At 39.6% G+C, this 11,623-nt stretch overlaps 1 protein-coding gene across 1 annotated transcript in view; it reads left to right on the forward strand.

Moving 5' to 3' along the window:
- Window positions 1-11,623, forward strand: part of DNAH14 (dynein axonemal heavy chain 14) — a 390,714-nt gene that overhangs the window by 345,698 nt on the left and 33,393 nt on the right. The window contains 7 exon segments of the mRNA XM_042445585.1: window positions 2,169-2,399; window positions 3,699-3,740; window positions 3,742-3,821; window positions 5,572-5,816; window positions 10,002-10,429; window positions 10,522-10,714; window positions 10,943-11,152. Of these exon segments, the coding sequence (XP_042301519.1) occupies window positions 2,169-2,399; window positions 3,699-3,740; window positions 3,742-3,821; window positions 5,572-5,816; window positions 10,002-10,429; window positions 10,522-10,714; window positions 10,943-11,152 (1,429 nt within the window).

The raw sequence follows: 11,623 nt of genomic DNA on the forward strand, positions 1-11,623 counted from the left end.
AATACACAAGTACTGTGGTTTCTATAAAAATATTTTAAATTCAGGTACTTTTTAGGAAACTGATTTTTTTTCTTTAGAAAGATATCTCATGGATATGTATTAGATTATTATTATTATTATTATTATTATTATTTTCTTCCTTCCCACCTTTCCCCATTTACTGAGGCAGGGAACAGCAACAGGTTAAAATACAACACATATCAGTTAAAAACATATAACATCAGTTGTAACAACACATAAAACAGTTAAGACATAACATCAGTTTAAAATAACATATAGACATATTGATATATCCATAGTTTAAAATTCACAATTTAAAAATCAGCTGGATAGGCCTGCAGAAATAGACTGTTTTTAAATGCTGTTTTATATTCAAACAACATAGTCAGCTGTTGAATCTCTTCCAGCAATTTGTTCCACAGTCTTGGGTCAGCTGAAGATTCCTCTAGGTAACAATTGCCAATCTAGTCCTAGATGACTAGACCTGGAAGTAAATGTCCCCCAGAGGACCTGAGTGTATGGGTCAAATTATATAGAAGGAGACAATCCCATAGGTAACCTGGTCCTAAACCATATAAGGCTTTAAAGGTAATAACTAACTCTTTGTATCTTGCTCAGAAACCAATTGGCAGCCAGTGAAGTGATTTTATATTGATGTAGTATGATCGCACCTAGATGTACCAGTAACCAATCTGGCTGCCATGTTTTGAATTAATTTAAGTTTCTGAATGTGGTACAGAGGTATCCCAGTGTAGAACACATTACAGAGATTTAGCCTTAAAGTTACCAGCATGTGCACTTCCATCTTAGGTCCTCTAATTCTAGGAAGAGGTGCAGCTGGCATAACAGCTGAAGCTGATAGCACTCCTGGACATCACATCTATCATTATAGACTGATATTTGGAGTGATGGATCCAAAAGGACTGCCAAGCTTCAAACACAGTCTTTCAGGGGGAGCGCAACCCTATCCTGGACTGGTTGACTTATTTCCCAACCCAGGTTAGAACCCTTGACAGTAAGCACCTCCATCTTGTCTGGATTCAATGTCAATTTGCTTTTCCTCATCTAGCCCATTACTTCCTCCAGAAATTCATTCAGAGGAGACACACTATCCTTAACTGAGGCTGATTTTGAAGGCATGGAGAAATATATTTGGGAATCATCAGTATACTGATACCACCTGCCCCATGCCTCCAAATGATCTCTCCCAATGGTTTCAAATAAATGTTGAGCAGCACTGGAGATTAAATGGCACCATGTGATATGCTATAAAACGGTTTCTTTTTTTGAGGAGCAACCATCCCCAAGCAACACCATCTGGAACCTACCTGAGAGTTAGGACCAGAAACACCAATCTGATTCCAAAATCTCTCAGGTGTTCTGGAAGGATATCATGATCAATGATATCAAATGCCACTGAGAGGTCCAAAAGCACCGACAGGAACACACTCTTCTGTGAATGCTCAAGCAAAGATCATCCACTAGGAGACCATAGTAGTCCCAACTCTGTATCCTGCTCTGAAGCTGGTTTGAAATAGGTCTAGGAAGCACCCTGGTGGCACAGTGGTTAAATGCCTGTACTGCAGCCACTCACTCAAAACCATAAGGTTCCGAGTTCAATATCAGCAAAAGGGCTCAAACTTGATTCAGGCTTGCATCCTTCCGAGGTTGCTAAAATGAGTACCCAGCTTGTTGGAGGCAATTGGCTTACAGTTGTAAACCGCTTAGACACTGTTAGTTCAGTATGAGGTGGTATATAAATGAAGCTGTTTGTTTGTGTGTATCCACAAATACCTGGAGTTGGAAGACTATTGCCCTCTCAAACGTCTTGCCCAGAAAAGAAGGATTTGGATACTGGTCTGTAGCAATAGCAATAGCAAGTACATTTCTATACCGCTTATCAGTGCTCTTAAGCACTCCCTAAGCGGTTTACAAAGTGTGAGCTAATTGCCCCCAACAATCTGGTTCAAATATAAGTTGAGCTTTCCACCATCTGCACTCCAGTCATTATCCTTCCTCTTTCAGCTGCCTGAGGTTAATTTGTTTTGTGGGAATTTTGTGGATTAGTTTATACTTTGTGTTTTAGCGGTGCTTGTAGTCACAGCAATACTTTCTTGTACAAATTTTGATAATATTATCTAAATAATTTTAAAAATGACATTTTGTAGGTCCGTAAGTGGCAAAATGCTGGTTTGCCACTTGATCAGTATTCCACAGAAAATGCTATACTTGTTAAGTATGGACAAAGATGGCCTCTGCTAATTGATCCAGAAAGACAAGCTTACAAATGGATACATGAAATGGCAGGTGACAAGCTGCAAGAGATTTGTGCTACAGATGCTTCTTATTTAAGAAAACTTGAAAATTGTATGCGCATTGGTGAATCAGTCCTGCTGCAGGTAGTTCATCTTCCACTGATTATGGTCACTCAACCAATAGCTAAACTCTTCTTCACAATGTCTGTGCACCACACACGAGTTCTTCATTTGTGTGGTATCTTGCTCAGAATATTTTCAAGCTCAAAGGTTTTTATTGGGTCCACCCCATCCAAGTGTGCATGCTCTTGGGTCAAGGAGCAGCATACCGTGTCCCTTTTAAATATACATGAGGAGTATTTGTTGTGAAGAAACACCTGAGCTTATGCTTTGATCCTCATTCCCCCTTCCTTCTGTCTGCCTCTCTTCTTTTACACTGTATTTTATTTTTGCATTTTCTTTTAATTTGCAATGTTTCCCATACACCTTGTTTATATTTAAAAAGTGATGACTTATTATTGCAATAAATTCAAGGGCTCCAGCAGAAGGCAGCATGTTTTTATGCATAAACAAATAATACACCATATTTTAAGGGAAATTCTGGCGCGTTACAGACCGCCCAAAACGGGCAGTCTTGCGCCGCTGCTAGTTGCTGCGACCGGGAACCGCAGCAGCCAAACCGCACGGTTCCTGGGCACAGCAAGAAAGAAGCACCAAAATGGCGCTTCTTCCTGCACCTTGGAAGAGGCACCGCGAGGCGCGCACTTGTGGCGCCACTTCTGGCGTGCGACATCCGGATGCTGTGCATCCGCAACATCAAAATGGCAGTGCCGCCATTTTGACGTACTTGTTACGTGCAAGGGGCAAGGTGCATCAGGAAGCGCCACCCCTCGTGCATAATGACGGCGCTCCATAGGGCCCGTCCGGAACGCGCCTAAGTTTCCTTGAGGCTTCCAAAAATTATGGTTCTCCTTAAAACAGTTTGTTCGGCCCTCAGGTGCCTTGTACACATGTTAAGAATGTGATTTTGATACAGCTACAACAGATTCTCAGGAGGGTTTCAGAAATCCCAGTGTACCACCTCCAACTGTTGGAGAATGCCCATCTGTGTGATAGAGATGCGTAAATGATGTTTATTTTGATTTGACATTTTATTCAGAGATGAAATTCGTTTCTCTTTCTGTTTGTTTTTCTAGTTTAACTAGAGTGTGGAAGACTACTCAGCATTACTGAATAGTACTCAGAATTACTCAGCATTACACAGCTGTTAGCAATAAAGTGAAGCAGGAAATACCTGCCCTGAACTAGACAAGGATGTTGCCTGTGAAATAATATATATTTCCTTAGACACTGCAGTCAAACAGACTCCACTGGAGCTGCCTCTGTTTGGGTGGGATAACGTCCATTGTAACTGCATCATTAACTATGATTTTATATTTGTAGGATCTTACTGAAACATTGGATTCAAATATAAAATCAATCTTAAAAAAAAGAAATTTTTAACAAAGGAGGACAAGACTTCATCAGAATAGGTGATTCAAAAATTGAGTACAACAAAAACTTTAGGTAAATGCTCTTATCAATGATAGTTATTTTTTATTGATTTATGGTATTTATACCCCGCCTCATCAGCCCTAATGGCTATCAGAGCAGCTTACAATTATTATTTAGTCCTGAATGTATTATTAAATGTATTGTAAACATAAAATTAATGTTTTTATTAGTTGTATATTTCTTAGTGTGGCAAAAGATTTCTGCTAGAAAAGCATATAGTGTTCTATGATCTTCAGAAAAAATCATAAATGAATTGTCTTGTAGAAGGATTATGTGGCAGGAGGGACAGAGGCTTTTACAAAGCCAAACACAGATAGAATCCTTCTCTAAATGAAGTAACATGCTGAAAGGAGGTGAATGGTGCATAAATAAATAAATAAATTTCTTTATATCCTGTTCAGTAGTTTCTGATAGACCCTACATAACCAGTTGTGGATTGTTTTTTTATTGAGGTTTGCTACCTGATTGCTGTAGATAGATCTGGAATAGGGAAATAATTTTGTTGTTGAAGGAAGCAACGAGTAATTTTAGCAATTTTCTTCCCGCAGTGAGAAAGTCTGTGGGGTGAAACAGATAGACTAAATAAAGCAGTTTCCAGCCACTTTGAAGGTGGGACGTTTAAATGACGCATGCCTCAAAGGCAACTGGAAACCGGAGCGAACCTACTCTCTGCAGCAAAAAACAGGAGCAAAAAGAAGCTGGGATAAACTGACTCAGGCCCGATACAAATGGCTGAAAAGCAGCAGTCTGTGGGCGGGATGAGGACAGAGCGTCCCCATGGTCACACCTCTCCCCATGCTGCCTGGGTGCCATATTTGCGTGCACCCGTTCAGATGGTGCATGCATTGATGACATCCCTTTGACGCAGCGCCCAAATGGGGCTGTGTCAAAGGGGCATAATCAAGCTGCCTGGCAGCGGCTATGGCACCTCTTCAGAGGCACAAAAAGGAGCCAGAAAAAAATGGCTCCTTTTTGTGCCCTGCGGAAACCGGTTGAGTGCCGCTGCATGCGTTTGCTGCAGCACCGATCTGGGGCAGAAAGGGGCGATATCTCGCCACCCCTTCCTATCCATCTGTACCGGGCCTTAGTCCAGAAAAATGTGCTTTTTCACTGCTGCATATAAAGTCCTCAATGCAAGTGCAGGGCTGCAGCAAAGCAAATAAATGAAAGTGCAACAATCTGAATGGATTTAAGTACAACATAAGCAAGCCAAACAGTTCAACAGGGGGCATAGGGTGAAGGGGGCATGTACAGGGGGCCTCCATGATACCAATGGATTTAATTACAGCATATACAAACCAGTCAGTCCAATGGGGAGCATGGGATGAAGGGGGTGAAGAGGCATGTATGGGGGGCCACCTTTCCCTGTCTATCCCTCTCACGCCAATGCACTGATGCCTTGAACTGGTGGAATATCACATGTGCAACCATGTGGACAATCAAAGGCCAATGGGATGGCATCTGTATGGATGTGGTAGGTATTTGGAGGTCATAGGTGGTGAGTTTGTGCGATAGTGCACATGTATGGAGGACAGGCAACAAAAAAAAAATTACCCAGCTAGATGCCACACCATGCAGTCAACCCATGCATATTGAGCCCACCTTGGGAATGGGCCATGTAGGCAGTAGGAGTTTGATCCACTTTTGGAAAATGGTATATAAACATTTCACTCATCATAAATAAATTTCCAAATGGACAATGCATGTTGATATGCTGTATCAGCAATATCCTTCACTAATTTACAGATATTTCTTCTTTCAGATTATACATGACAACACGGAAAGCCAACCCCCATTTTCTACCTGCAATATGTAATGCTGTGACCATGATAAATTTTACTGTAACATTCCAAGGTTTGCAAGATCAGCTTTTGTCTGCTGTTGTAATTAAGGAAAAACCTGAGCTGGAACAAAAGCGTTGTGAGTTACTAGAAAGTATATCTACAGATCTAGTAACACTTCGTGAACTCGAAGAAAAATCACTCATACTTCTGCAAAAAACAGATGGTAAATAAAAAAATTGATAAAAATCCCAAACTGTCATCAATGAACAAAATAGTAGAGTCTGTCATTAATAGGCTTCAAAGCAAATTATTCAAAGGAACTGTATTTCTCCATGCCTTTAAATACAGCTTTAGCTAAGGATGTTGTGCCTCCTCTGAATGAATGCCTGGAGAAGGTAATGTGCTGGATGAGAAAATACAAATTGAAGCTAAATCCAGACACTACAGAGGTGCTTATTGTCAAGGGTCCTAACCTGGGCTTGGAGGTGTGTCAACCAATCCTGGGTGGGGTTACATTCCCTCTGAAAGACTATGTTTGCAGCTTGGGGGTGCTTCTGGATCCATTGCTCCAAATGACAGCTCAGATGGATGTGATGGCCAGGTGTTCTTACTATGAACTTCATCTGTTATAACAGCTGCATCCCTACCTATAGCTGGAAGACCTAAAGATGGTAGTGCATACACTGGTACTCTCTAGGCTTCACTTTTGCAATACACTGTACATTGGGTTAACTTTATGCCAAGTTCAGAAACTTCAATTAGTTCAAAACACAGCAGCCAGATGGGTTACAGCCAGGAATGATCATACTGTATTACACTATTAAAATCACTCTACTGCCCACCAATTAGTTCCCAGGTAAGGTACAAAGTGATGGTTTTTAAAGCTTTACATGGTTTGGATCCAGGTTACCTTCAGGATCTCCTTCTCCGATATAATTCACCCATACACTCAGGTCCTCTGGGGAACATTTAGTATAGGCAGCCAGGACTAGTTTGGCAGAGGACTTTTAAACATTTGTTGTAATGCTCGTGAAATACATTCACATACATGCATGCCTTCCATGAATAAAGGTTAATAATAATAACAATAATAATAATATAGATGTATAATACAGATGGATACTTACTATATAATATTTAATTTTAAGAGCAGAAATTCATGATAAGAAGTCACCATATTTGGTGTTCCCTAACCCCTGCAATAGGGTGGTCCAAAAAACTCAAGTTATTCATATATACCTAGGCACCCTCTAATTTTGTTACATTTTATAACAATAGACACCACACAAAAATTTCATCATCCTACACGAAAAGGAAAGCAGTGATCAACAAATGTTATTTTTCAAAATTTTGCTTAAATTAGTTTCATTTGCTAATGGAGAAGAGAAACTACTTGGAGTCCCCAAACTTGCTTCTGGCACAGGAATAAATGCTGGCAACGCAGTTCATAATGTTCTGAGATCATGTGATCTTGATGATAAAATTATTGGAATGGGTCTTGACACAACAGCAGTAAACACTGGAGCTAAAAACAGAGCACACACCTTGATTGAACATAAAGAGTTTCTGTGGTTTGCATGTCATCCTCATGTATTGGAAATAATTCTAAGCAAAGTATTTACTCTATGCTTAGGTCCTTCCAGCTCACCTGATATCCCTCTGTTCTAAAGGTTTAAGGAAACCTGGAATGCAATAGTTCAGACTAATTATACACCTTTGGATCTTACTGCTAAAGAAGAGGACTTGAAAAACTCTACCATCAAGATGTTGCTGTGACTTCTAGAGAAAAAAGATCATCCCAGAGATGACCATTTAGAGCTAATTGAGTTGACGTTGTTGGTGTTGTGATATTCACTGAAAACTGTTCGCTGGAGAGCATCTGGACCAATTCACCATGCTCATTGGATGGCCAAAGTTATTTACACATATAAGTTGTACCTTTTCCAAACTCAGGGTGCTTTCCATCTCACCCAAAGGGAAAACATAGTTTGAAAAGGTTTGTCAAGTTTGGGGTGCTGTTGTATGTTAAAAACTGAACTGAAGCTCCAATCAGTACATATGCTGCCATAAATGACATGGTCTTTTGGAAGGAGGTTAGAACATACAGTATTTTGGACAATGAGATAAGTATCACTATAAGAAAAGCATACAGCCTCACTTATGGTATCTTTCTGATGAGCTAGTTGGCCTATCCCTGTTTTCAGATAAAGTTACTGAAGAAGAAAAACTTCACATTGTTGAAAATCTATAAAACATTCCTCCACATTGAATGATAAGAGGAAATCTAGATTTACTTAATGAAGAATGTGAATTATCAGATTTTGCAAACTGCAGAATGTCTTGGCTATTGACAAAGTTGAAAATAGACCAGACATTCCTCATAAGGCCACCAAGTGACTGGGGGCAAGATCCACAGTATGCAACTGGTTAAAAAAAAACCCCGTAAAACATCTAAAAGTAGTTAATGACATCACAGAAAGGGGTATTAAACTGTTCCAAGATTACAACAAGCTGATCGCACATGATGAAGAAGAAAAGCAACTGTTGCTGCAGATTGTAAAAGCGAACAGAAAACAAGTTCTAACTGAACCAACAAAGAAGGCCCTTGTAGAAATTGTACAACCATCAACCTCAAAGAAGTGAATTTAACTTTTTCCCCAAGTGTATTAACAATATCAGTTATTATATATATATATATATATATATATATATATATATATATATATATGGCTTTGTTTAAGATAGCAAATAATTAATTATAAATAAATATTTTACCTACATTTGTATTTGCTATTTTGTTTATCCTGTGAAATTTAGTAAAAAAATTACATTTTTCTACTTTTTAACTTTTATTGAGCACTGCCTTCTAAATGAGTTATGACCATGATTTTTTGGAGAAATGTTTACTGTATTATTTGGAACTAAATTAGGGGGTGCCTTGGTCCCTGGCTTCAACCTGAGTTTTTACAATTATAAAATGAACCAGCCTACCCTGCAAGTAGTAATTAAACTACAGAAAAATGGGGAAAAAATGCAGAGCACAGTAATGTCATGTAACAATTCTCTTGTTGAAGTAATATACAGTCAAACCTAGACTTTTAGGAGTTTAATTTACATGTATTTAATTTTCACAAGTTTGCCATCAGTAATTAATGGGAATTTATTTATTTATTTTTGGAGTTTTGAATCCTACTGAGGAAAAGTACAGATGACACACATAGGACTTTGGCACATGGGGAAATAAACACCAAATGGATTCGGGAATGAAAATCCAAAAGTTTATACTACCGCATGCGCCAGGACCCCAACTGCCCTTCTCCAGATATATTTCAAAAAACGGAAAGCTCCCATTTTTAAACACCTCTGGAGAAGAGCGGCTGGGGTCTTGGCTGCATCTGGGTTGCACTCGCCCAGCCGCCAGCACATGCAATAATATCGGCTTTTGAATTTTCAATCCTGAATCTGTTTTGGGTTTATTTCTCCATGCAATAAAGTCCATACAGTCAAAAAGGTAAAGGAAACTAAAAAAAGTTTAGCAAGTCATAAATACATAAAATAATACGAAGTTTCCCTGCTCTCCCTTCCACCCCTGGAGCCTCACCCACTGCAGGTCCCTCCACCACAACTGTTTTCCTCCTGTCCTGCCCCATAAAAGACTAGAAGGCTCAGCATGCCCTGTGAAAGCAGGACAAAAGTGACACTTTGCTTGGGTTGCTTAGCCCATAGAGATGTAAACTAATGGGCTGAACAGAGAGCTTGGAAAAGCTAGCTTCCGAGCGGCTTGGAGACATGGCATTTTGACAGCACATGCCCCCACTGGGTGATCACACAGGGGTGGCTTCCAGCCATTCTGGAACTTGTCCTGGAGCGCCCAGAAGCCACCCTGGGGTTGTGCCAGGGCCACCTAAGGTGGCCCAAAACCAGCCCAAAAAGAGCAGATTTTTTTTGGTTCCCATTTGGGCCAGTGGCAGGGCTGATTGGGGCCACAGCATGTGCTTGCCACAGCTCTGGGGCAAGCAACCCTGGGGTGTCCCCAATCCACCCTTTTGGGGCAGTCCATTTTGCCGCTGAGTTAAGATTTGGGAGAGGATACAGATATTGTTGGTTTTTTCTACTTTTACTTTTCTACTTTTCCACTTTTACGGGGGTTCTGTGTCCCTAACCTACACTAATGTAGAGGGCCAACCATACAAGTACATGGAACTGGCAAAAGCATTTCGTTTGTGTATTCTTTGCCTAAGAAACCCTATGAAATTCATGTCACTTGAAGGTATTCACACAGGACAGAATAACCTTATCAAGTAATTTTTAATAACTGTAGAACAGATATATAGAATACAACAGAATATCATTTGATTTATTTTATATTTCAAATATCAACCAAATATCAACTATCTTTACATTTTAGGACACCTTCTAGATGACCAAGACCTCATTGACAATTTACAGAGAACAAAAGTCACCTCAACAGAGATTTTTGATCGGGTTGAAGCATCAGCAGCAACAGAAGCTACAATACAAACACTGCGTGAAAGCTATCTTCCTATTGCAAATCGTGGTGCTGTGCTCTACTTTGTAGTATTGGATCTTGTTCATATTAACTATATGTATCAGTTTTCACTGGAGTGGTTTCGTAAGATCTTTGCAGATTCCATAGATGATATAGCCAGACAAAAAAGTGAGGATTTTCTGAGTGCTTCCAGCAGTTCAAGAATTTTTAAGAGACATAGTAGACATTTCACCAAAGACATCTGTGAAGAAACGCAAAGTCAGACAGACTATTTCAAAATACATGTTAATGATATAATTGAGAAGTTAACAAGTAATGTTTTTAAGGTATCCAAATCTGTTAGGCAAATAATTTATGGACAGTCTGACTTTGTAATGTTTTTATGAAATATACTAAATTTTTATTCCTTATCCTGCAGACAGTGACTTCAGCTCTGTTCAGTGAAAATCAACTCTGCTTTGCTTTTCTACTGTGCACAGCAATCATGAAAAATAATAGTGATGAAAATCAATTTAATAATAATCTTGGATTTATACAAGAAAATGAGTGGAACTTTTTTCTGCACTCCAGCATTATGGCAAATATGGACACACAAGACACAGGAAATATTGGTAAGAAAATATATACTCTAAATATATATTAGTTCAAATTGTGAAAGGGTCCTGATGCAGCATGCTTATGTACTATATTAGTCAAAATCATTTGGGGGGGGATCCCTAAATCTTTTGTTTCATTTAGTGATCAGATTAAATATAACATGGTTATATTTGTTCTCTGAGTAAGCATCTAAAAAGTAAATATGTGTCATAATTAAATGCATAATATTATTGTTTAATTAGGTCCATACACATGTATAACATCTCCTCCACTCCACTGGATTACTGAAATTATGTGGAAAGAATGCCTGTACATGAGTACCCACATGCCAGCCTTTAGCCAGTTGTGTGATTCTCTTTTATCAAATTCTCAGCAATGGAGAGCCTTTCTGAACAGTCAGAATGTATATTACCTGATCAGTACACATTATAGACCGGTGCCATTACAGCAAGGTAAGTGCTGAAATGTGGTGATAAAAGCTACCCTCTTGAATTGTTTGTGGGTGTTTAGCATGCCTTTTATTTCCTTTTACAGTAAAAAGGTTTAGAAGCAATGCTTCTAGGGTTAGTTTCCTTTGAATGAGAGAACACTGGATATACAACGCCATTGTGCCTAAAGAGGAAGAGCTCTCCCCTCCCTCCTTCCAACTGTCATCTTCTGGCCTGGGAGGGAGTCAAAGGACAGGCTCAATGCCATCGGGCCCGGCCTCGATTAAGAAAAAGAGCCCTCCCTCTGGTCCATCTGCCTTGGTCCAGGCCTCAGAGGGAGAGAAGAATGCTGGACCTGATCCTCCCCTCACCATTCCCTTCTCCTTTTGTGTCGTGTCTTTTAGATTGTAAGCCTAAGGGCAGGGAACCGTCTATTATCCCCTCTGTTGTAAGCTACCCGGATTCCCAGTGATTGGGCAGCATATAAATAAACCC

The sequence above is a fragment of the Sceloporus undulatus genome, chromosome 1, assembly GCF_019175285.1.
Source record: "Sceloporus undulatus isolate JIND9_A2432 ecotype Alabama chromosome 1, SceUnd_v1.1, whole genome shotgun sequence".
NCBI classification, from domain to species: Eukaryota; Metazoa; Chordata; class Lepidosauria; order Squamata; family Phrynosomatidae; genus Sceloporus; species Sceloporus undulatus.